The sequence below is a fragment of the Ochotona curzoniae genome, unplaced genomic scaffold, assembly GCF_017591425.1.
Source record: "Ochotona curzoniae isolate NIBS_2020 unplaced genomic scaffold, NIBS_Ocur_1.0 contig_64, whole genome shotgun sequence".
Lineage (NCBI taxonomy): Eukaryota > Metazoa > Chordata > Mammalia > Lagomorpha > Ochotonidae > Ochotona > Ochotona curzoniae.
The window spans coordinates 8,243,811-8,270,222 of record NW_024466502.1 but is presented as its reverse complement, the minus strand read 5'-3'; the positions used below and the strand labels follow the sequence as shown (position 1 = coordinate 8,270,222).

Sequence of the window (26,412 nt, the reverse complement as noted above, 5' to 3'; positions counted from 1 at the left end):
TCTGTTGGTTACAACAGGTCTCACAGTTGAACATTTTTCATGGCAAATAAATGAATGGCTAGGAAAAACCAGCCTGGGGAAGCAGAGTTCACGCACCTGAAAATCAGCCTCGGCATTTCTGGACTTACTGTTGTCAGCTGCTGGCAGGTCTTCTTAAGAAAAGAAGGCATCGGCCTTTCCCCGCACAAGCCTTGTAGCGCCTTTTCTGAAAAGCCTATGATGTTTTCGAAGCCATTGCAATTGACATGGTTGATTCCTGCTCATCTTCCCCTGCGTCCAGGAACACAAAGACAGGAGGGAAGCACCTGCCGAGGTGGTCTTGTGAGTGCACCCCTCATTGTGAGCATGATCGCTGGAAGAAAGTGCAGAAGTAGCAGTAATCACACCAAGCAAAGGTGCCATCCACCAAGAGCAATGTGCTGGCATCACCCACGCCAGCAGCCGTCACTCAGGCCCGGGGCACACTGCTGCTGGACTCGAGGCACTGGACCCTGACGACCACACAGCAGCTCTTCAAGGGAAAGAATGCCACCCTAGTGCCTAGGAATATAGACATCACAGATGAAAGGGGGCTGCACATCACCAGGTGCCCATGGGCCCTGTATACCATGACCCTTTTTCTTTTTTCCTTTGACCAGTGGCCTGGATCAGTCATTTGCACTCCCACTCTGCACAGGAAGTGGCTCTGACAGATGAAGCAACTTGCCCAGAGGAAGCTGCCAGTGACCAGGAGTGTCGGAATTTGAACTTTGACCCAGCAGAACTGCAAATCTGAGCTCCTTGATGTAATGGCTGAAACAAGAAGTGCTGGAGAGTGGCGGTTGGCATGTGTGATACAGGGTGGATTACAGGGAGAGAAAGAAAGAAAGAGAGAAAGAGAGAGAGAGAGAGAGAGAGCGCTGTTCCAATAGGCAGGTCTACAGTTCAGGAGCCAGGAGTTCTTCTGGATCTCCCACATGGGTACAAGGACCCAAACACCTGGGTTATCCTCCACTGCTTTCCCAGGCACATTAACAGACAACTGGATCAAAGTGGAGCAGCCGAGATTTGAACTGACTCCCAAACGGGATGCCAGTGCTGCAGACAGCAGCTTTACCAGTGATGCCACAATGCCAGCCCCTGAAACATTTTGCCAGAAGTACCAGTTCCATAAATTACCCTTTATGCATAGTTGTGTCTATAGAAGCCTTTTCCATGGTTGGGTTCATCCTTATCAGTACCTCTTTTGTCCATGGGGATATATTCCAAGACATCCGTGCATGCCAGAAACCATAGACAAGTACTGCCCCTCGATGTGCTGGGCTGTTCCTACATGTACACACCTGTGACAAAGTTAAATTTATGAATTTATAAAATGCAGGGTGGGCATTGTGGCTCAGTGGGTTAAGCCACTGACATACCATATGAGTGCTGGTTCAAGTCCCAGCTTCTCCACTTCTAATCCAGCTCCCTGTTAATGTGCCTGGGACAGCAGAGGAAGATGATCCAACTACATGGCCCTGCCCCCCATGTGGGAGGCCCAGATGGAATTGCAGGTTCCCGGTTGAATAGGTTTGAAAATTACTACTTTAGTTCAACCTTCTCATTGCAAAAGCCATAGCCACCACCACCACCATCTTCCCCAGAACTGAGGCATGGAGTCATTTAGACTCCTCCTAGGTGCCAGGCAGGATTGGAATCATCTGCATCTAATGGGCTTATTGGAGCTTAAAACAAAGCAAGAAATCTTTGCTGGCGAGGTTGAGGCTGGGACAGGTGTCACATACACAGGCCGTCTTTCCACCCTATCCTCTTGCTCAATGAGGGTCGAAGTTTTGAGCCAGCACTACAAAAGCTTTGTCAGAAAGTTCTGGAAATTACCAGGTTGGCTACTCTTCAAGACAAAGCTCAAGTCTAGCTATCAATACTAATTTAACTGTGAGACAAAATTGCTCCTGAAAGATGGATTAAGGTGTAATTTAAATCTAGGGGAAAAAGCATTTTCTCAAGCACTTAGCACAGGTGGGAAGTAGAAAGCCATATTGTCCTTGAGAAATGTCACATATTAAAAAATAACATGATTAAAGTGCAGGACCCTCAAGGAAGTTTTGATAAACAACCCAATAGATTAACAGCGCTTGAACTAAACAGGTTTAGGAAATAAGTGATCAAATAGGATCTAAGATTTTTTCTGGGACATTTAATTATAGGATTAAACATGAGAAAGTGAGGGCTTTCTATCCTTCAGTTGTTGGTTGAATGTTACTGTTTGCCACACACCGGCCTAGAGCTGCCTGGATCTCAGGTAAACCTTCCAGTGGTTTGTGGAAAAGTCAGTTTTATTCCCACTTTACAGATGAAGGAAAGTGCTGAAAGGGTAAGTTACTTGATCTGTTAGTTTTCTTGGATTGCCGCAGCAAGATGCCACAAACCAGGGGGCTGACGCCCTGGAGATGGATGACCACACAGCCCTGCAGACCAGCCAGTCCCAGCAGGGGAGGCGCTCATTTCCCTGGGTTTCTCCCGGAAAGAATCTGCCCTTGCTTCTCCCAGACACTGGCTCCTTGGCCAGCAGGTCTGCCTCTGTGGTCATCCATGCAAAATGTGAAGGGTGATTCAAGGTGGGCTTTGGCTTTGAAAAGTAATGGGAGAGAGAGAGAGAGAGATAGTTTCAGGGAGGAAGGCATCTTGCTAGAAGGTGTGAAGATGTAAGTTGCTGAATGTGGTAGCTACCCAGGGAAGGACAGAAAGCAGAGAGCTGACCTGCTGGTGCAGGCAGTCAGTGCTGCCTTTGGTCAGGCGTGCGTGGGGAATGGATGCTGTGTGAGGGCATGAACATCTGCAGCTGCATCACCCGTGCAGAGCTCAGGACAAGGCTGACTTCTCTTACTGAGCATTTCAATCCCCACAGGAAGGTCCAGAAGTAGACAGTAAGTGCCGCTGATGGCACACATAGGCAAACGCTTCCGAGATGGCCCTAAGGAGATGTCCTGCTTCCCCTGCCCGTTACAGTGTGATGCTGCCTGCCTCTGACTTGGAGAGAACCTGTCACCACGGCAGGAGACACTTTGGTGGTTGCTGAAGCTGAGTCAGAAAGAAAAGATGCTACGGCTTGTGCTTGGCCATCTGAAGTCCAACAAGCATGCTCTCAGGCTGTGCAGGACACATCAGATGTAGTGGTCTTGTACTGATATTCCAGATCTGCCCCCAGCAAGGTCACTGCCAATATTAACTGCCAGACGTGGGTGAGTGAGCAAGGCCCAGGGCTTTGTGCCAACTCAGTTCTCACTGCAAGGGAGAAGAGCTCTGTGGGAACTGTGCAACTTGTAGAAGCATAACTGTCACAGCTAGGAAAATGACACTTGGCCAGCTCTCTGGGCACCTCAGAGCCCAATCAAGTTGACACATAGAATTAGCCATTATAATGGACAAAATACACTCATCATTCATTTTGCAGCAATCAATAGCTGGAACAACCTGTTTCTAACCAAGAGCTGGAAGCTGGTGGGTACAATGGGGTAACAGCAGCTGTGGGACAACGTGGTCAGAGTGCGTGGATCAAGGATGAGAGACACAAATAGCTGTGAAGGCACTGGGTCCAAAGCTTTAGGAAGGCAGCTTTCCAGAAGCAGCCCGAGAACAGGCAGAACCTCAGCTCTCAAAAAGCAATTTCTATCATGATCTCAGGGAAAAGATGGGGAGGTACCTAAAGCACACATTGAAACACAGTCCAATAAACAAATACATTTAGAAATGTGCGCCAAAGACAAATATGACACATGGTAGGACAGTGGGAAAGGGGTTATTTACAAAATTTGTATCAGGAAGGGAAAGCCAAGAGCCCTTCTCCCTCCTGCCCTTCCCTCTCACATCTTCTCATTTCTTTAAACTTAGAAATACACACATTCTGACTGTCTATTGTGGTCTTCGCCCCAATCAGATCCTGCACTGGGAGTGGGGAGGGTAGGATGATTTTCCCATTTCCATTTTTTGAATATATATTAGCTCTGATTGGTTCACAGAAAGAAGATGCTCCCTCATGGGCTATGCTAAATCCAGTTTCCAGAAAGGCGTCTGATTAGATCATTTAGCTCTCAGACAAATACAGAGATATAGAGCTAATAGTATCCAATAATTAAGAAAACTCATTAGCCTAATTAGACTGCAATAATGAGATGGAATACATGTCTTTTTATGAACAATGAATTAGTTGGCTGGCTAGCAGCCATTTGTGCCTAGTCCAATCTAGACTCAGGCTGCCCATTACACACACTAAGTGAGCTACAAATGCAAGCCACAGATGTAGTCTTGAATTGCTGGCCACACATAGAAGAAACAGGGAAAGTTAATTGTAATAATGTATTTGACCCGATATATCTAAAATATGATTGAAAAATCAGTGTAAAATCACTGACAGAGCTTATATTATCTTCTGGTACCAAATCTTCAACAGTCTATGTGTTGTGCTTGTAGCACATCCCCCCCTGGGTAAGCCATCCCTCAGCCAGTGGCCACAGGTGGCTGTTTTAACTTTCTTGCCAGTGCACTGTAGGCATTTTACTACATTAACTCTAGTCTTCACAGTAATACCCACATCTGGCGTTACAACCTGCCTAACTTGAACCTGAGGCTCCAAGAGGTTGACATCCTTGGAGTATCGCGAATGCTGCAGCCAGGCCAGCTGCACACACACAAGGCTGGAGGCTTGGGTCGAGAGGGGTAGTCTGCCTCTGCTGTCATCTGAACCTTGTACAATTCAGGTGCTCCGTTTCATTTTTTTGTGCAGCCAAATTCCACCTGCTTGCGGTTTCTTCCCTCTGTTTCTTCTCAATGACTTTGTCTCTCGTAGCTAGCTCGCTTCCCTTTTCTACTCTCCCACCTGGTTTTACTGAATTGAATGAGGATCTCTAGCAACTCTTTCTCCTTGTTCTTCTTCTCTAATTAACTCCTTAACACTTTCATTTCTGCAATCCCACTGCCCTCTGGCCACATCATGGCCCAATTCCCAACCGAGGCAACTGATCTAGAGCTTTCTCCCTATCAAATGTCAGTTCAGAAATATCCTTGTCACATTAGGCCTCTCTCTTCAGCTATTGAGACAATCGGTGATTACTATTATTATCAATATTGGGTGGACCGGACTGTTCCACTCAATATTGGTATGGGCACGGGGCCCCAGCTAGGCACATCCATCCACCTTCACAATTCTAATGCCCATGACGTCTGTGGCACACGACAGGTACCTGATAACTACTACATGAACAAGCAAATACATGTATTTAAGGCCAGGTCTCCATTCCAAACATAAGCCAGCTCTCAAAAACCCAACCCACCATTTACATGGAGAGCTTTCCACCATGAAGATCTTACACGCACTGTTGTGGGTGAACAGCTGGGCTTCAAACAATGCTGAACACCTTACCTGAGGGCCACAGGGTGAGAGCCAAGAATCCAACGCAGGTTCTGTCTCCCCACGCCAAGCTGGTTGGATGTGAGTATGATCACAAAGGTCCAGTGCTTGGGGCCAGGGTCCAGCCTTCAGCTATGGGTAACATTTTAGGTCACTGATTTGAAATCAGATGGAATGAACTTGCCAAAGAAGTGTGACTTTTGGAGCCCTAACGAGCCTGTCAAGGCGCCGGGGGCTGTCCCATTGGAGGAGGCTGGGAGGGATGACAGTGAGTGCGCATGTGTGTTAAGACAAGGTCGAACAGGAACCAGGAGATGGAGGACAGGCACTTGCTAGACCCTCACCACCTTTTGGCTCTGGCCATATTCACCGTCAGGGTGTTCAGGAAGGATGGTCCCATTTCCCGAGCTTGTGACTGCCCCATTGACTTTTCCCTCCTACTGTTTCTTGAAAATTCAAAAGGCAAGGGAAATAGGTGAGCAAGCAAGCATGTAACAGAGCTACCATGAGTTTGGGTTACATCCCTAATGTCTGGAGTGCAGGCTGGTATCCCACTGGGGAGCCAGGGGCTGAAGGCAGGCACTCAGGACGGAGGGCACGGATGTCATGACTCACACCCTGTGACACTTGCTCCACTGTTCCCCATTACTCATGTAAAGCTGTGTGTCTTTCATCAAGTCACGAAGACACTGAAACAGATAACCCAAGAAGTGGTGGGCCAGGGCCAGCTTTTCCCTTTGGTCCTGTTAGGAAAGAAACCAAAGATGGAGTAAACCAGAAGCAAGGGGAGCTACAAGATGCACTTCCCAGCTCGGCAGATACAAGCCTTCCTGAAATGGCCACTGCGTTAATGATGCTTTCTCTGCAAACAAACAAGCTGCAATGGGAATCCTGAGGTGAGCGGGGTGGAAGCCCAGGGAACTGGTTCTGCAGCCAGAATTCCAGATCTGCACGCCTTGATCGGACACCACAGGTTTAGGGGTGGCAGGGGGAGGGCAGATATTGAAGTGGCTGGTGCAAGAAATGTCTGTTTTTTCTTTACTCTCAAAAGACACCCATTGTTTCAAACAACAAAAAATTGCTTTCAAAAACCAACAAAACATACAGTGCGTGTGTTAACCACTAAGCCAAGCAGCGCAGATCCTAACCCATCAGGCCGCCTCTGCCCCAGGAGGGCCGTGGATCGCTGCTGTCTGGAGACTGCTTCATGAGGTTCTTGTTACCCCATTCTCTGAACTCTGATAAATCTGTTAAATGAGCCCTATTACCAGAAAAGATGTGCTGCTCATTTGGACTTCATTTTGAGGAAAATGATGACACACAATTTGCTAACCTGAAGATCATCTTTAAGAAGGCATAGAGGAGCTGGTGCCTTGTCGTAGCGGGTTCAGTCTCTGCCTGCAGTGCCAGTATTGCGTATGAGCAGAGCTGATGAGTCCCAGCTGCTCCACTTCCACTGCAGCCCCCCGCCAGTGGCCTGGGAGAGCATGACGGCTGAGGTCCTTGGGCCCCTGCACTCATGTGGGAGACCCAGAAGAAGCTACACGTTCCTGGCTTTGGACCAGCCCAACCAGCCACTGCAGCCATTTGGGGAGCGGATCAGTAGGTGGTTTCTCCTTTCTTCTTTCTCTCTGTAAATCTGCCTTTCAAATAAAAATATTTTTTAAAAAGGCAATGAGGCATTTTTGTGCCAGTTTATGTAACAAGTTTACTGCACAAGAAATCAGAGATTGCATAAATAGCACAGACAAGAACGAAATAAGACATTGCTTTATTCTGATCAAATGAAACAGGAAAATAACTCAAGGTTTAAAATAACAATGATTTCCCAAATGTGGTTCCTTACCAGAGAAAACTGGTTCCTTGCATTTTCTAAGTAATGTCCAGTAAGCCAAAAAAAAAAAAAAAGTGCCTTGTAGTTAAAAATACAAAAAATCAAGTTACACATTTGTGTAGCCCTCTTTACAACAAATATAGAAAAAAGTGCAAGCTGTCAGGCTGCCATCCTGGCCTAAAGAATAGCTGGAATTTTCTGCTGACCCTGACAGTTTGTGTCAAACATCATAATCTTCTTTAAACTGAAGCTGACAGAGATGGATTTCTTTCATTGGGGGAAGCATACAAATATGCTAGATGTTAAAAGCCCTCTTCTTTGTTCAACTATTTGCCCTGTTTCAACACATAAACATACAAATAAATATCTGCTTACCAATGAAGTTCATATTGTAAAAAAAGAAGTTAAAAAACCCGCAAAATCTCATTTTTATGTTTTGTCATTAAATAAAAATGCTAATATACAGACATACGTAACACTTCTAGGAGTCAGTTTGTCATTTCTCGGTCATGACCAAGGTTTAACAGTATACAGAGGACAAGGTTCACATTGTAAAGTCAGTTAAACTACTTTCTTCTCTTTTTCTTTAATTAAAAAAAAAAAGATTCAACTTTTGGAATTTCAGAAGTACCTTGAAGTTGTCTGAAAAAATACAATTTCAATGCAAAAACTGTATCAGGCATTTGAGAGTATATTGCTGGTGCTTAATCTTTTTGCATGTCTCTGTTTCCATAGAAAAAAAAACACAATCAAATCAACACGCCTCGGATTTTACATCGCTGAACGGAACCACGTAATGGTAATGTTTCGTGCATACAGCATTGAAACACACACACACACACACACTCACTCTCACACATACACTCACATACACACTCTCACAGACACACACACACACACACACACGCACGCGCGCGCAGGTGGTGGGCGAAGCTCAGCCCTCCTTCTTCTGCATCTGCGCGAGCTTTCTTCTCAGCAGGCTGTAATTCTCCCTGGTCCCTGCCGCCCCGGGCTCCAGCTGCAGGGAGATCTCGTAGTGCTTCTTGGCCAAGCTGAGGTGTCCCCAGCGGTGATAGAGCACAGCTGAAAAGCAGGAGAGGGCTCAACTGGAGAACGCTCCGCACGCGTCCCAAGAAACAGCAGAGCGTGCCGCCGGATCTCCCACAATCACTGCTTAGAGGACACCAGGCCTGCGCCGCGAACTTCACTCAGGGCAGTTCCGTTCCCTGGGCCCGACCCGGGAGCACCGGCCAGGGCAAGCGCCTGCCTCAGCACCAGGCTCACACCATGGCAGAGGGCATCCCCACACTGCTGGACAGTTTCCAAGAAGCCAGGCTGGAGCGGGTGGGGCTCGAGGTATTGCTTTGAGAACAGGATGATCCCAAAGCCCACCTGTAAATCGTATTTGAATTTATTTTTTTAAAGATTTAAAAAATTTGTTTCCAAAGTCCGAGTTACGGGGGTGGGGGAGGAGAAAGAGACAGACAGCTCTTCCACCCCTGGTTCACTCCCCAGACGGCCTCAGTGGCTTGGCTGTGCTCGGCTGAAGCCAGAAGCCAGGAGCTTCATCCCATGTGGATGGCCCCAACACTTACACCCATATGGATGCAGGTACTGCAGGCAGTGGTTTTACCCACTCCGTCACAGCGCTGTCTCATTTTTTTTCAAAAAACTGTGAAGGGAAGAAGCAAGCCACTTGTTTCATTAACAAAAAGTTGAGGGGCAATATGCATCCCTACTTCCAAATCAAAGATGGACTCCCAATGGAACTGCTGGGCATATCTAGACAACGGGATGCTGGACTGTCTGACATTGTCTGCACCAGCAATGGCGGGGCACACTTAAATAACAGACTGAAGGACTTACGATTGCTTAGGAAGGACTATACTATTGTAACAACGTGGGGAGAATCACTCAGGGGGTGGGAGTTGGGGAAGTCCCAGACCCGATGGAATTGTACCATAAAATTAAAAATAAAAAATGGAAAATAGTAATAATAAAATTGAGGGACAAAGGCAGAGAAATATTTCCATTTGCCAGTTCACTCCTCAAATGCTTGCCAACAGTTGGGGCTTGGCCCCTTGGAAGCCTCAATCCAGGTCTCCCATATACATGGCAGGATCCAGGAACTTGGCCCGCTAGCTGCCGCCTCCCGGGGAAAGTTCCAACAGAAAGCTGGAATCAAAGTGAAGCCGGGGCTTGAACCCAAGTCTGACATGTGACGTAGATGTCTGGAATGCTAGGCCAAATGCCCGTCTTGCCATGTATTTTAAATAAGACCTCCCTACAACGCCGGCAAAGTCACAGGTGAAAAGCAGGGCTGTGGCCCCAGGATGTGCTCACCCACTGACGGCTGCAGTGAGCGTAACGGCTGGCACGGGAGCCAGGCTGCACCGATGAGTTTGTAAGAAAAGCTTTCTGCACGGCAGAAGGGCAGCGGCTTCAGGGACGAGAAATTTGGAAGTAGTGGGGGGCAGGTTAGCTAAAAACCCTCGCAGGACTGAGCCTCCAAACATCAGTAAGCTCTGCCGCAGGAACCCTAACCATGGGGGCGGCGGGGAGACGAAGAGAGGAACTCCAGGGAGTCAATCATGGAACTGCATTTAGTCGGACTTTTCCTCTGCTTTGGGGGAAGAGGCCAGCTGGCCTCTCAGCTTGACGTGCTGGGACAGAGCGGAGGGAAGTTGAATCTTAGTCCTAAGAAGGAGGGGAGGTTTAGGATTGTTTTGGTGATGGAGACTTCCAGTTTGTAAGTAAGCTATCATTAGGTGCCTTGTAAGACTTACAGATATATGTAAAGCTCAATGAAAGCTTTCATTCATTTTTTTCTTTTTTAAGAGAAAGACAGTGTTCTCCCATCTGCACTCACACCCTAATGCCCAAAACGGCCTGGGGCTGGAGCAGCACTCAGGGTGGGAGCCACAAGGGCATTGCAGGTCTTGCAGGTGGGCCACTGGGACCCCAATACTTCAGCCATCGCTGCTGCCCCAGGGTCCCACCAAACCGTACTTAAGACCAGGTTATGAAGGTCAACGAGACTAGCCTTGGAAAAAAAAACAACTTTCCTAACAATGACATTATATAGAAACACGCCCATTTTGTTACAATACTACAGAATCCCAATATGATTGAAACGGAAACGTCTCCTTACCCAAATTGCCATGGTAACTTGCAGCATTCGGATTTGCTTTAATTGCCTTGAGGAATAAAGCTTCAGATTCCTAAAAAAAAAAAAGAAAGAAATGCACATACAAGGAATACAAGTGAGTCAGACTTGGATCTGCAGTTTGCAAACATCTCATCTGTTTGCTGTGTGCCCCGCCTCCGTCCAGAAACGCATTGTGCTGGGGTGACATTCTGAAGAACCAGTGGGGAGCCAAGGGGACAGGGGCAAGAGGAAGGGGACGAGGAGTACAGAGAGGATGGACACGCTCGTGGCTGCCACCGCCTGCCTCGAGTGGCTGAATCTGTTACGTGATGGTGGCTCTGTGGGCAGGAGGTGCTGGGTTTTGGGGCTCACTAGGGGCTCCTGGCTGCACAGGGCCTGGGTGTCTCAGGTAAGAAAGCTGGGCAAGAACAGGTGGAAACCAGGGTTCCCAGGGGGACAACGAAGCGGGGGGAGAATGGGGAGTCAGCCTGTGAGCTGCAGAATGGGACAGGTAGCAGGTGGGCAAGGCAGGGTGGTGAGCATGGACAGGCAGGGGGCCTGATGATGGATGGGAAGAGGTAGCCCTGATCATGGACAGGCAGGGGTTCCCTGACCATGGATGGGGAGAGGTGCCTGGGAGGGTTCTTGGGAATCCACAGAGGGCTCCTCAGCCGACTCTGCCCTTTCTCTGGCCTTGAGCTGGAGGCATCCCAGGTCTCCAGAGCCTGGCAATAAGCTTGTTGGTGTGGCCGAACCCCTAAGCTCACCCCAGGAGCCACCACTCTCAGCAAGGGAAATGAGCACCTCCCAGAGGGCATCGGGACAGACATGCTGACAGATTTTGGGCCGAGCGCACCTCGCCAGTGAGGCCTCTAGGTTGAAGCCAGGGCGGGACATCCTGCCTTGGCAAACGAGAAGCAGCAGGGTGGCAGCGGCTCCCCAAGGACTTCCGGGTCCGTGCCTGGCACTGCCAATGGCTGCCGCATACCCAGGGCTGCGCAATGGAGGGCAGGTGGTAACGGGAGGCTGACTCACATGGTAAGGAGTGGAGGCCCTGACTCAGCTCTCCTTCCTCCTCTGAGGGGCTGCACCTTGTGAGGCCTGCGCTTCAGCCCCTCTAACACCTGCCTGGGAGAAGGCAGCCTCAGGCTCGGAGCATCAGCAGTTACTTGCTGTCAGTTACCTCTGCTCTAGGACAAACTGCTGGTAATAAGGAGCAAGTTGGGCAGCCCCGGGTGTGGCATACAGCCTTGGACTGGGAATCGGCCATGGACCCACAGGGCTGGCAGAAAGAGCAACTCAGTGAGCGCAGGCAATCCCTGGGCGGCAGTTGCTTCAGAGCTCTAAGGCGTTTGTTCTGTGGTCTGGTCCTACCGTATTAGCGCCAACTTAGAAATTAAATGGCAAGATGTACATTCTGATACCTTTTAATCATCATCTGTAAAGACTCATGGCATGGTTGCTATTACTGTGCCTACATGTGTATCAGTTCCATAGCTACAAATGACATTTTTGGGTTTTTTGGGTCGCCTGATGGAAGGCTGGGTGAGAGCCTTGTCTACCATCCACAGGGGAACATGAAGCCAGCAACAGGGAAGTGACTACTGCTGGGCCAAAAGAGCTTCCTGGATAAGCTGCAAATTCCTGGAATGGCACACCAAACGATGCTCAGCCTGCATGGCCAAGCCTCAGGGGACGTTCCGGAAGCCTCAACTCTTCCGGGTCACGGGAAGAATGCATTTGGCATGTCCTGGCCACTGACTGGGGGCTTTGCATCTGCCTGTCAGCAGGGTGGCCGGGGACAGACACACACACATGACTGAGCCTGGGCCCCGACTTTCAGGGATCCCAACACAGCTGAAAAAGACTGTGCATGGTAGTGACTAAATCAAAGAGCCAGTGCACAGATCAAAAGTGACCCAGCCAGCAGGCCCCTGCCTTGCCTGGCACCAACGGCTAGGCTGGGCTCCCACCTCCCCTCCATTCTACAGCCCCTGCCCAGGCGTCTGCAAGATCCTGCAGCAGACAGACCCAGGGCTAAGCAATGAGGTTGCTTCCTGCACTAAGTGGGAAGAAAACCCAGCAGGTGTTTAAGGTTCCAGGTCCACAAGCACGACATCCTACCCAGGAATATGGGGGCAAGTACATGGCCAGTGCCTCCCGTCAGATGACGTTTTTGGGATTTTAGGTCCAGTGCCCTGGCCTTGGCCATCAGTGAGCTACACCCTGATGACATGCCATAGCTAGATCCTTGGAACAGAGCTGAGCTCTTTACCCCTCCACGCCTGGGAAGACTGCTGGGAGGAGATCCTCAAACTTTCCCCACACACACTTGTCCAAGTATACCCCTAAATAGAAAAAATACAAAAGTCCAAGCCAGACCCCTCAGGGAGCTGTCTCTGGAGCAAAGTCACAGCTCGCTGCAATGAAGGGAGGTGGCAGGGCACATCTCAGCACGACAGCAAACGCAGCTAGTCGGGACACCGGACGACTGAGGATTCACCACTAACTTTGGGCCCTGTGCGTTCCCTGCAGCCCAGCGGTGGTCAAGACAAACCTGAGGCTGCCGCTGTGTCTGAACAGCTCACGTAGGACAAGGTGAGCCAGATGGTCCCTGTGCCACCAGGTGCCAGGGGACAGTGTGCGGTGTGCAAACCCTAGCCTAACTCCTGGGGCGGGGCCTGCACCTGCTCCACAGGCTCCACCGAGTCTGCCATCCCTGGAACAAGGATCCAGGCGCCCCTCCTGGGGCTGGCAGAACGCAGGTGGAGGGTAATGTTGCCTGACTCTAGCTGGTCAGAAGCCTTCCTCCTTGCCGGGTAACCCTACTCTCACCGCCTCTGCCTCCTTGTCCTGGACAGCAATGGCCCAAGCCGCCCCAGCTCTCCCGATTCTGAGGCAGCTGGGCTGAAGGGCCTTTGTGGCTTGGTCACATGCTGGCCTGGTCTACAGAACAGCCTGCGCTTTACACACCTTGTACTTCTGGGACTTGCCCAGCACATTTGCCAACGAGAACATGAGAGAGTGATCGTTGGGGATTAATTCCAGTGCCTCTCTTCCAACTGCTTCAGCTTGGGCTAAATTACCTGGGAGCAGAAAAACAAAATATATATACATGTAGGCCATACCATGTTTTACCCTCACTGTATCTAACAGGCCTGCATGAATTACACATAAAAATTAAAACTAAGCTAGCTAGGAAACTCTACATGCAGCATGTAAAATGCACAGGAACTCACGCACTCACACACACGTGGCCGGAGCCCAGCACACTCCTGACCAAGCCAGCTGTGGATCCGATTCTGTGAAACCATGCAACATCCGGTTTTAATTCTTCCCCAAATACCAGCCCAAACCAGAGAAAAAAAGGTTTATGGAACCGGAGAGGTACAGGAACACTTCCCGCTCCGGCTTTTTCTCCTATGGAAGTGCACAGCCTGGGCCTCCTTAGAACAAATGTTGGGGGGCAGTGTTCCGAGCAGCACTTAACCCCCAGCTGGGAGGCCCACGTCCCATAGGAGGGGGCCTCGGTTCCAGCTTCAAGCCAGTGCAGACCCATGAGGCGGCATGGCCAACTCCAAGGTTGAAATCTTGGTCATTCATGGGACACCTGGATTGAGTTCGGGTCTCCTGGGAGGTATGGGCACCTGGAGAGTGAACCAGCAACAGATGAGAGCTCTGTCTGGGTTTCTGCCTCAGGAAGGCAGGCAGGGAGAGGGAGAGAGAAGGGAGAGTAGGAAGGGAAGGGAGAGGGAGGAGTGTCCACCTGTTCATTTTAAATTCTGCCTGACTGCCGGCATCACTCCTAAGAGATGGTTGGATTTCCCAAACAAGGGCAGCCGAGCTCCTGGTTTGGTGGATGGGCCTGAACCCACTAGCAGTTCCAATAGGCTCTGTGTGCAGATACGCAGGCCTCCCTGTGAACCTGGGAGCATACGCCTTACCCCGGCCGGCCCAGAAACCCAGCAGCCACTCTGCTGCCATCTGGGAGCCCAGTGCCACAGTGATGCCTCTGGCTAGAAGATCAGCTTCTGGAGATGCCAGGGACGAGCCCCCACCAACCCCACTTCTAGACACAACACTGCTTGTAAGCAGTGCATCCTTTTCCCACACATCAGAAAACTGCATTTTCCAGAACAGCTGTTTCTCTAACATACACTGTTTAACTCCATATTTATTTACCTACTTTTCAAAAAATGTCTTTGAGAAGCAGAGTAACAGAGAGATTGAAAGAGAGAATTTCATCTGTTGGTTTACTCCCCAGATAGCTAGATTAAGCCTGGGCCAGACTGAAGTCAGGAGACAGGGGTTACATCTGAGTCCCCCATATGGGAACAGAGGATGTCTGCTATGGTCCCGGGTGCATCAGCAGCGAGAGCTGAATCAGAAGTGGAGCAGCCAGAACTGGAGCTGGGGTTCATATGGGATGCCAGGGTCATAAGTGGTAGCTTAACATGCCCCAAGGCTGGCCCCTTTTATAGGGAAACCCATGGATTTGCGTCCCCGCAGGGCCCAGAGCACAGCCTGGGCATGCCCCTGGCACCTGTGCTGTCCAGGAGGATGATCATGTTGTTCCAGGCCAGGCTGTGCTCGGGCTTCAGCACGGTGGCGTTTCTCCAGGCGTTCAGCGCATCTACGTGACGGTTGAGGTCCGCATACTGCAAACCAAGCACAGGCAGAAACACCAGCATTGCAAAACTCGGCTTTCTCTCTCAGAGAAACCGCCAACAGACAAATAAGCAAGGAAAGAACTCTCCCACCCTGCTCCCCAACAGCCAAAGACACCCTGAGTTTCACCAACGCAGTTTCTAATTTGTTCATACGGGGCCAGCTAATCCTTGAAACAATCCTGATGGAACAGGTATTATTATTATTATCCCTGTTTGACAGATAAGGCACAAAGGCACAGGGGAATTAAATCCCCTGCCCCATGTTGCATATCTAGGACCTGCACAGCAAGGAGCAGAATGAGATAAGTGCCCTACTTCCTGCGCTGGAGCCATCATGACCACGAGCCACTGCTTACTGCCCCATTCTGAGTATGTGGTCCCATTTGGGGTGACCATAATACTGAGGACAGACCACATGCTGGCTCTGCCCAGGAGCTATCACGCCAGGCCTCTTAGGTAAGTGCTATTTAAACTGAAAACAGAGCACTGTGTGTGAGGCAAACTTGTGAAGAATGGCCAGGTACTTCTCCCAGCCTGTCCCTGACCTCAACACCTATGTACACACGCAGAGATCGCTGGGAAGTCACCCATGGCCTGTCTGCCACCCTGGGGAAGCAGAAAACCGAGCTGGTGCTTGCTTAGCCAAATGGCTGGCTCACAGCTTGCTGTGAATACAAACCACAGAGGTCAAAGTGACAGAATGTGTAGCTGGCGATCTTCCCCTTAGTCTGCAGCTCGGGTCAAGTGCACGTTGCATTTGCGTGTACCTGCTGCCTTTAATGCTGCAAACGTACCGAGCATGCCTGTTTGTCAGAGTCTGAGGTGGTTTCCTGTCTGTCAACGACGCCTTTCTACCAATGGAAATATTTTCACTTGTTTCACTATGCAAGAACCAGGAAGGTCTGATGCATTATGGGGCATTTTGCAAATACCCATTTGCTACAGCAGCTATCAGATTTCCTACGAGACTCAAACTCAGGCAACAATATTCAAGCTCTTCAATGAAAAACAGACATAAAAAGTCCCAAGAGTAAAAATAATTGGGTGGGGGAGGGCAGTGCCATGGCACAATAGGATAAGCCTCTGCCTATGGCGCTGGCGTCGACATGGGTCCTGGTTTGAGCTCCAACTGCTTCACTTTTGATCCAGCTCTTTGCTAATGGCCTGAAGAAGCAGTGGAAGGTAGGCCAAGTTCCCCTGCGCCATGGGGGCAGACCCAGAAGCTCTTGGTTCCCTAGCTTTGGACCAGCCAGCTCTGGCTGTGTGAACCAGCAAAAGGAAGATCTCTCTGTCTCTTATCTCTCTCTGTAACTGCCTTTCAAATAATAATAATAAAAAAATACGTATTAAAACAAAACTTGGGATGTGTAATTACACTAACATTTAGCTGGCTATTTTGGATAGTCCAGTGATTTTTCCAATCAATTCTCTCTGCCGACTGCCATGCATTTGAGTCAGTCTGGAATTTTGCAGGTGGTGGCCTTCTGGCACACCTGGGGCAGCTAACAGGGCTGTGGTCGTAATAATGCCACAGAGCCCTTCACACAGGGTACTGTTCCAGGCCTGCTCTTCTTCAAACACCCTCCCTGGTGCCTGCCTTTCTGTCTTCTGCTCTGTGACTCCAAGACCAATGAGTGAAATCCAAGGTTCCCAGGTTCCGGCGCCACCTAGCTCATGTGCATCAGAGGAACACGGGGTGCCACCCTGTCCCCTCGCACTGGCTGGCTCCTTCCTGCCCCACAGCCTCTGGGCTGACAGCATGGCCCCTTCTCACTCCTTAGTCTGGGTTCTGGAGACAGCCCCACTTTCTGCATTCCTCATGCCAGCAGCTCCTGCTGCTTCCCCAGCCGCACAGAGCTCCATCTGACTGGTGTCCTCTGCACCGGCACCACCCTCCAGCATCGCTCTCTGGATCCCGTTCGGTGGCTGAGTTCTCCACGAGCTGCCTGTTTAGGACAGTGTGCTGGAACACACCTGCTCAGCACAAACAGCCCGCTATCATTCACTACAACTGGCCTTCTCCAAGTCAGCAAGACAGTCCGAATAATCCCTACAGGAATGAACTGTACTAGAATCTTTTCCAATCAGGACCCAAAAATAAAAAAAATAAAAATCTCAGTCTCCTGTTAACTGAAGACTAATTTCTAAAAAAGAAACCTTTGATGTTTTAAACAGCCAATATTTAAGTGGGTTGTGTGCGCTGTTACATTTGGCTCTCAATGCTTCCAAGCTGTTGGGTGGGCAAAGGTGGAGTAATTACAGCACAAGTGAGCAGAACAGTGGGTGGACAGGAAGACGGGAAGGCCACGGTGGTGTAACCAGTAAATGCCATCAGCAAGCACAGTCCAAGGGCTCTGGCCCTTCAACACTACGATGCTCTTCTAAGCAAAACGAAACCCAAGGAGACTATCAGTATTTGGGGGCTGGCAATGTGGCACAGTGCGTTAAGCCACTGCCCATAGCACTAGCAGCCCATTGGGGTGCTGGCTTGAGTCAGCTGCTCCACTTCCAGTCCAGCTCCTTGCTAATGTGCTCAGGAACGCAGTGGAGGGCAGTCCAAGTGCTTCAGACCCTACAACCTACATGGGAGACGCAGGAGAAGCTCCTGGCTCCTGGCCTCGGCCTGGCACATTCCTGATAGAGCAGCCATTTGTGGATTGGACCAGTGGATGGAAGCTCTATTTCCCTCTCTGCTTCTTCCTCTCTCTCTACCACTACATTTCAGTTAAATAAGCCAAACTGTTTTTTAAAGCCAAGATTGTATTTTCTATATTTCTTTCTTTGGCTGTGTCTCTTTCAGAACGCTCACTCAGCATGAATTCTGCACTTTCCAGATCTGAGGACAGTTGCACGGACAGGCAGCCAGGGAGGTGAGCCACCTGCTATGCAGTGGAGTCGTTAGGTGACCGGCTGGAACCTGCCCCTCACCCACTCGGTATGAATTGCCTAGAAGAGTTACTTCCAAAAAGGAGAAAGATGCGCTCTAGCCTTGTGTGTTTCTCAAGCTCTGGGTCAGCACAGTTTACAGAAATAGGATCCCCCATGCTCATGGGCGGGACCTCATCCACACTTGCCCATGCCCCAGGTCTGTCTCCCACGTCATCAGTGTGGCAGGGAGGCTGGGGAATGAGTGAGTGGATGAGAGCTCGTTCTCTCCTGCTCACAGATTTAAGCAATCATTTCAAAAAGGAAAAACAACCTAAAAATTAACATATTCGTTTGTTCCAACTATTTGTCCTGATGATCTCTTCCACTTGAAACACTTGAGCTGTGGTGCTTTGAAAATAACACGGAAGGACATCAAATACCCACTTGCAAGTGACACAAGCAGGTGAGGATTCCAAAAGGCGAAGGGAACAGAACAAAACAGAACTACGCATGGATTTTAAAGGCTTTTTGCACTAAATCAAACTTCATGATGAATTCCCTCTTTCTCAACTTTCGAGAAGTTTCTTCCTGCGTGGGGAGGAGCACTGACAAACCACAGGGCGCTGGTGGGCTGCGCCACTGTCATTCCATCACGACGCAGGCTCAGCTCAGCCCTCGCTGCTGCGGCTTACCAGGCGCCCGAGGTTGTAGTAACAGTCTGGGTATTTCCTCCTGTGTCTGATGGCTGTCCGGTAACTCCGCTCGGCAGCCTCGAACCGTTTCAGGCTGTTTTGCACTATGCCCAGGTTCATCCAAGCAGCAGCGAAGTCCGGCCTGGAAGAGGAATTCACAGTCAAAGGGGGAGGCTGGCAGGTGAGCGCTGGGTCAGGAGGACTGCTTACTGTATCTGCACGGCCAGCGACAGCAGCTCCTCAGCTTCCTGGAGCTCGTTCCTTTCTTTCAAGATGTTTCCAAGATTATTCATGGCGTGAACGTACTTGGGGTTTAATCTGCAAGCCGACAGACACACCAAACCCCCTGTGAATGCTCAGCAGGTCCCAGCTCGGCCCGAGTTCCCCAGGAAAGTGTCGCGAGAAGGACGCCAGTACCTGACAGCCTCGCGGTAGTACCGGATGGCGGCCGTCTGGTTGCCTTTGTCAGCCAGGTTTTTGCCAATATTGTAGTGAACCTGCAAACAGAGGGAACGATTTAAAGGATAAGCTTTCCTGAAAGCCTGGAAATTTGTTACATGTCTTCACCAAAGACAAAAAGGTAAAAAGATAGCAGCTCTCGCAGGCCATTAGCACGGAGCTGGACTGGAAGTGAAGCAGTCAGGACTCGAATCAGTGGCTACATGGGACATGCTGTAGGTGACAATTTTACTCAATATGCCAAAATGCTAGCTCCCAAGGAGCTCTTCAAGTGTGGTTCGAGTCATAGCTCCACTTCCCATCCAGTTTCTTGTATTAACTTGGGAAAGCAGTAGAAGGTGCTCGGACCCCTGCGCCCACGTGGGAGACCCAGAAGCTCCTGGCTCCTGGTATTGGACTAGCTTAGCACTGGCTGCTGTAGCCATTTGATGGTGGTGGTGTGTGGGGTGTGTGAACCAGCAGAGGAAGACCTCTGTCTGTAAATAGGGGTAAAGTTGGCAGCACACTGGGTCACAGCCGCTGCATGGGATGCCTGCTCCATCAGAGTGCTGGTGAACACCCTGACCCCCCTTCTGATCCAGCTCCCGCCAAGGCGCACCCTGGGCACAGGAAGATGCCTGAAGGACTTGCCACTCACAGCAGTCCCCACACAGAGTTCCTGGCTCCTGGTCCCTGCCGGCCCAGACCAGTCTAGGCTGTGGCAGGGATGTTTGAGTAAGACGCTGATGAAAAAACTCTCTCTAGTTCTGCCTTTCACATAAAAAAAAAACTTTAAAAAAAAAAAAAAGGAGGAGAGAGAATAGGAGTGAGCGGGCAAGGGAGGGTATGAACTATCATTACTCTTAAAGCAGTATATATGAAATAAGTGAGATTTGCTCCCTTTGTGTAAATAAAATGAAAGAAACTGCAAAAAAATCTAGCAAGGCGGATATCTACCTAACGCGATAAAAGGAGCTACAAGCAAAGAATCCACGGGCGGTATAAATGTGTGCTATGTGCACCACGCAGGACCACAGCTGCTTCCTGAACCAAACTACTGTCCATTCCCACATCAGTTACCCAACTCCAAAGGCTTCACTAACGCTACCGACCACCAGGGAGCACACGCCGACCTCCAGGGAGCACACACTGACCTCCAGGGAGCAAATGCCGGCCACCAGGGAGCACACACCGACCTCCAGGGAGCACATGCCAGCCACCAGGGAGCACACACCGACCTCCAGGGAGCACATGCCAGCAACCAGGGAGAGCATGCCGGCCACCAGGGAGCACACGCCAGCCACCAGGGAGCACACACCGACCTCCAGGGAGCACACGCCAACCTCCAGGGAGGGAGCACACGCCGACCTCCAGGGAGCACACACCAACCTCCAGGGAGGGAGCACATGCCAGCCACCAACCTCCAGGGAGGGAGCACATGCCAGCCACCAGAGAGAGCATGCTGGCCACCAGGGAGCACACGCTGACCTCCAGGGAGCAAATGCCAACCACCAGGGAGCACACGCCGACCTCTAGGGAGCACACACCGACCTCCAGGGAGCACACACCGACCTCCAGAGAGCACATGCCAGCCACCAGGGAGCACACGCCGACCTCTAGGGAGCACATGCCAGCCACCAGGGAGCACACGCCGACCTCCAGGGAGCACACGCCAACCTCCAGGGAGCAAATGCCGGCCACCAGGGAGCACACGCTGACCTCCAGGGAGCACATGCCAGCCACCAGGGAGCACACGCCAACCTCCAGGGAGCACACACCAGCCACCAGGGAGCACACGCTGACCTCCAGGGAGCACACGCCGACCTCCAGGGAGCACATGCCAGCCACCAGGGAGCACACGCCAACCTCCAGGGAGCACACGCCAACCTCCAGGGAGCACACGCCAACCTCCAGGGAGCACATGCCAGCCACCAGGGAGCACACACCGACCTCCAGGGAGCACATGCCAGCCACCAGGGAGCACACGCCAACCTCCAGGGAGCACATGCCAGCCACCAGGGAGAGCACACCGACCTCCAGGGAGCACACGCCAGCCACTAGGGAGCACACGCTGACCTCCAGGGAGCACACACCGACCTCCAGGGAGCACACGCCGACCTCCAGGGAGCACATGCCAGCCACCAGGGAGCACACGCCGACCTCCAGGGAGCACATGCCAGCCACCAGGGAGCACACGCCAACCTCCAGGGAGCACACGCCAGCCACCAGGGAGAGCACACCGACCTCCAGGGAGCACACGCCAGCCACTAGGGAGCACACGCTGACCTCCAGGGAGCACACACCGACCTCCAGGGAGCACACGCCGACCTCCAGGGAGCACACGCCGACCTCCAGGGAGCAAATGCCGGCTACCAGGGAGAGCACACCGACTACCAGGGAGCACACGCCAGCCACCAGGGAGAGCATGCTGGCCACCAGGGAACACACTCTGAGCTTCCTCCAGTCCCAGAAGGCAAGCGTGACATCACTTCCCATCCCATGCACAGCCAGAGGTTCCACACTGGGAGCCACGCCCTGCTGGACCCCAGAGGGAGACACAGCTCCTGCTGCGCCCCCAGGCTCCTGCTGCGCCCCCAGGCTCCTGCTGCATTCTTTGCTACGGGCCACCTCTGTTTCCTCAGGAAAAAGCTTCGACCAGGAATGCAGCTGCCCTCCACAGCATGGCAGTGCTCTGGCTCGGCCCGAGGAAGATGATCAGGCTGCCTGGAGAATTCAGTGCCCTCATTTCCAGGGAAGCAGTGCCTGAAAAGGCATGCACAATGGGGCACCAGTGAACAGCTTTGATCCTATGGATTTTATGGAGGGAACGGTTTGGATAGAAAACAGTTATCTACATGGCCAAATGAAACAAATACTTCACAACAAGTTACTTGAAATAGTGGTTAGGTGATTTTTTTGTTATGTTTATTTTCCAACTTTCCTTTTGCCTTTGGATTCACCCACTGAAGCAAGGAGCCCTCACAGGAGAAGCCAAAGATAAAAATCAGTGCTGGCTCAGCGGCCTGTAAATAAACCGCATAAAAGTATCAACCAAGAAAGCAATGTTGGGGGCCAGTGGAGCGCGTTAGGCTGCTACCTGCAACACCAGTTTCAGCACTGGTTAGGGTCCTGGGTGCTCCGCTTCTAATCCAGCTCTCTGCTCATGTGCCTGGGAAAGCAGTGGGAGATGGCCCAAGTACACGGGCCTCTGCCACTGACGTGGGAGACCAGGACGGAATTCCAGGCTCCTGGCCATCGCAGCCATTTGGGGAATTAAACAGTGGATGGAACTTTGTCTCTCTTCCTCTTTATCTAAATCTGCCTTTCAAATAAATCATCTCAAAAAGAAAACGGCACATTGAATACCAGAACATATTGAATACACTCTCTGTATCAAATATTCTGCCAATATCAGACTTTAAAATAGGCCATAGTGGGGGTAGGATCCTTTTCATTGTTGAAAGAATTAAGAACTGTTTCAGCAATGCTATGGAGTCCCACAGAGCTCTGAGCCTGAAAAACTAAAGATGAGCGAAGGTGAATGTAGTTCCTTGGTGTCTTGGCCACTGCGGGTGTGGGGAGCTCAATTCCCACTTAATTAGACTCAATAACTAACATGGAGAGTCCGCCACAGGCGAGGCGCTGGGGTAGCTCCAAGCAGGCCAGGCAGTGACACTTCACTGATGCTTCCATCATCTGCAGACTGTGCACCTTATAGACCTGGGCCTAAACCAGAGCCAGCGCCAAACGCTCCCACACTGCTCTGTGAAAAACAAGAGGAAACAAACAGCTGTAGAAAACACATTCCCTGTTGGGGTGGAAGGCAGCCAGTATCTCGCTAAATGAGATCACTTCCCTGAAATCAATCGGCTTCTTCAAGACCAGGAAGTAAAGGTGATTCTAGGATGCCTTACAGTGAACAGTTGAATATGCAGCAATAACTTTGTCTTGCTCACACTAATACTATCCTTGGAAGAAATCTTAGAAAGGATTATCTCCATGGGTGTTTTTCCAGACAAGGTCTTATTCAAAAAGGTTTATGTATTTGAAGTCAAGTTACAGAGTGAGAGAGGGGGACAGAGAGGTCTTCCACCTGCTGGGTCCCTCCCCAGGTGGCTGCAATGGCCAGGGCGGAGCCAAGCCAAAGCCTGGGGCTGAGAGCTTCATCCCTTGTGGGTGGCGGGGGCCCTCTTCCTCTGCTTCTCCCAGGTAACTAGGAACAGGGCACTGGTTCAGAAGCGGAGCAGCCAGAACATGAACCCCATGGGATGACAGCATGGCAGGAGGCGGCTTCACTTGTTCTGCAAATACTCTGGCTCTCAGCCGACATGCCCTGAACTAGGGTAACACCAGAGCCACCTCTACCCTCCTAACTGTGTGCCTGCCCGCCGTGCCAGGCTGGGCTTCCTACCCCAGCACTGAAGAACTCTGTCACCAGACACCCATCAACCTGGGAGCGAACCAACTGCACACAAAAGGGCAACAACCTCTACGCTGAAGGAAAGCAAAAATAGAGTGCATCTCCTAGCACAGATGGAGTTAAGTCACTGGAGATTCATTCTTAGTAGCAGAAAACAAACTGATAGGTCAGAAAATCAAATGAAAGCAAAGCACAAATAACTCATTCTCTCATCTCCATCTCTCGTTGACAAGCCACAATGGGGAGGTCTGGATCCAAGCTCGGGACCGACAAGAGGTCAGCCGCCTTTTCACACACTGGTTTTCAATTCCAGGTCGCCATCACACTCTGTTGATTAGTTTCACCCACACTATTCGGCCTGGATGCACTGTCCTTTCTTCACTCCAGTGAGCCACACCCATGAGGAGTTCTCCCTGAACTGTCTCCACGGCTCCAGGTCAGGAGAGCCAAGAAACGAGGCATGGTAACTTCACCACAGCAAGCTACACTGCTGGAGAAGCCTTCGAACCTAACCCTGTGCCTTCCTACCACTCAACGTGGTATGGAATCTTGCCAAAATCATGAACGCCAGGAAAAGCCCAAGTCATTGACCATGGTCTGACACTAGACTACTCGGCATAGAGAGCTGAACACCTTTGCCCAGTGAGTCTCCCAGGTACCTTGGCGTTGAGGGGACACACGGACAGGGCGCTTCGGAAGAGCTGCTCTTCGTTCCGCCACTCACTGCTGCGAATCACACACTTGAGAGTGTAGAGAGCTAGAATCCCCAGGACGATGGCGCCCACGAGCTTCTGGAGAGAGATGGAGAGATGGACAGGCAGACGGCCTCAGAGAGCCGTGTCCAGCAGCTGGGAGTGCACACACACCTGGCCTGGCAGTACCTTCTTCCTGGTATGCCTGCTCAGGGCTCCGAGCCCACAGGTCAGCAGCACGCAGTAGCCCATGCTGGGCAGGTAGAGGACTCGCTCAGCCACCACAAAGCCCACACGGAAGAAGAGGTTGCTTGCTGGCAGGAAGGGGATAACGAGGAAGCCCAGGCCCAGCGTGAGGGTCCTAGGAAATCAAAAGAACAGATGTGAACAGCTGCTTTCAAATGTTTCAAGAAACGTGTCCTGCCCAATGCTACACTCAGGAGAGAGACATTTGTGCTTCAGGCCACCAATAGAGGAAAGGTGGCACTGCTGGCCCAGAAATGTCACCAGTGGCGAGGATCTGGTCTGCCTGGCAGAACAGGGATAGGACACAAAAATATTACAAATTGCCTGTTACCAAGTGTAAGGATAAAGCATGGTGCTGGTGGGCACTGTGGCTTAGCAGATAAAAGCCTGCAGGGCCAACATCCATATGGGCACTTGTGTGATTCTCAGCTACTCTACTTCTGATCCAGCTCATGGCTAATATGGCTAATGTGCCTGGGAAGCAGTGGAGAACGGCCCAAGTGCCTGGGCACCTGCACCCAGAAGGAACTCCTTAAGTATTGAATAATTCAGTGCCCACTGGCCCAATGAGGTCAGTGAAGTTTTCAAGGAATTCCCTTCCCACAACCAGACTTGAGAGGAATCCCAAGATCTAAGTTGTTTAACTGCCAGAAAACCCGAATGTAAAAAACCATTTTTGGCTTTACTTCCTTGCAAATGTCCGAAAGCAAGCTGAGCACTGGTATACCTCTAGAACCAACAGATCATTTCCAGGGTCCCCCATGATACATCAGGATGGATGAAGAAACTCAGCCAGGCTTGGTTTCTTCTTGTCTGCTGGGCTTATAGGATTTTCTTTAAAATTCCTTTTCTTATATCTAAATGAGCTGGGACTAAAGTCTATTGGTCTTCGGAATCACCAGACAATTTTAGACATAGGTGAACTTAAAAATTTACTTTGACAAATTACTAATCTAATTCCATAAACACATGCTTAAAAGAAATTATCTGCAATTTTCGTGAAACACACTGGCTTTCCCCAGTCACTTTCGCCCCACCAAGAAAGCCTGCTCCTCGGGTAGCAGGCTATGCTGCACCCAACAGTGACAGAGGACTCACTACAGCATTCAGCAAAGGACAATTGTCACTGAAGGACACACACATCAATTGCATGCTCATTGCTGACCATTAATGACTCTTCACCACTTGTGAGGAAAGGGTGGGGAAGACAAGGCAGCCATCTGGACGCCCTCTTCCTGCCCCTTTCCCACCTAGGTGAAGTCAACGAGGACCCTGATTGCATGTAACTCATCCTGGCCAGAGAGGAATTGGAAGGGGAACTCCTGGGACCAACCCCACTTCCACCAGCTACCTGGGATGATCAGCACTGGATGGAACATAGTGCTGCTGGCCATGCCCAGGGAGGAAGCTGAAATTCAGTGCTGCCTCTTACCTTCTCCTGTGGCTGTCTTCAGAGCACAGGGCTTGGCGTATCAGGCCAATTAGGCAGAGCCAGAGTGCAGCCAGCGCAATTACCCGCCAGTCCCCGAAGGACTTAATGAGGGGGATGCAGCCCATGGACCAATCAAAACACAGCCACCAGGGACACAGCAGCAGCCAGGCGTTCAATGAATAGTAGTAATTATAGTTTATGGCCTGCCAGTCAAAAGAAAAACAAGCATTTAAATTTGATAATGAATTTGCAAGGAAATATATGCATGAACCTGCCTTCACATCTGAGGCATTCACGTACTACTGTTCAAGGACAATGGCTATAAATCAGTGCTGCTAATCTGTATATTGGGCACGGGCTGCAGGCTGTTTTGCAGTCAGTGCGTTCAGACTTGAGGACACACACATACAGTGAACTGGGTAAAACACCTGTACTGTTCCTGGCCAAGCTCTGGTTCCGTATACTTAGCGATGGCCAAAGCCGTGACTCAGGACATTCATTGTTCAGGGATCACCTGTGCGTTCAACAACACAGGGACAGGGGCCTGGGGCTGTTCTCTGGATCTCTGTCTTTGGGAGTGCAT

The 26,412-nt window shown here is 50.7% G+C and overlaps 1 protein-coding gene across 1 annotated transcript in view; it reads right to left on the bottom strand.

Moving 5' to 3' along the window:
* Positions 1–7,144: 7,144 nt before the first annotated feature.
* TMTC4 (transmembrane O-mannosyltransferase targeting cadherins 4) overlaps positions 7,145–26,412 on the bottom strand; it is a 46,256-nt gene continuing 26,988 nt past the window's right edge. Inside the window, exons 9-18 of the mRNA XM_040991167.1 lie at positions 25,830–26,032; positions 24,341–24,512; positions 24,119–24,250; positions 19,019–19,098; positions 18,812–18,919; positions 18,602–18,743; positions 14,915–15,029; positions 13,345–13,457; positions 10,375–10,444; positions 7,145–8,306 (exon numbers count right to left, since the gene is read on the bottom strand). Of these exons, the coding sequence (XP_040847101.1) occupies positions 8,158–8,306; positions 10,375–10,444; positions 13,345–13,457; positions 14,915–15,029; positions 18,602–18,743; positions 18,812–18,919; positions 19,019–19,098; positions 24,119–24,250; positions 24,341–24,512; positions 25,830–26,032 (1,284 nt within the window). The 3' untranslated portion in view covers positions 7,145–8,157. The remainder of the gene's footprint in view (positions 8,307–10,374; positions 10,445–13,344; positions 13,458–14,914; positions 15,030–18,601; positions 18,744–18,811; positions 18,920–19,018; positions 19,099–24,118; positions 24,251–24,340; positions 24,513–25,829; positions 26,033–26,412) is intronic.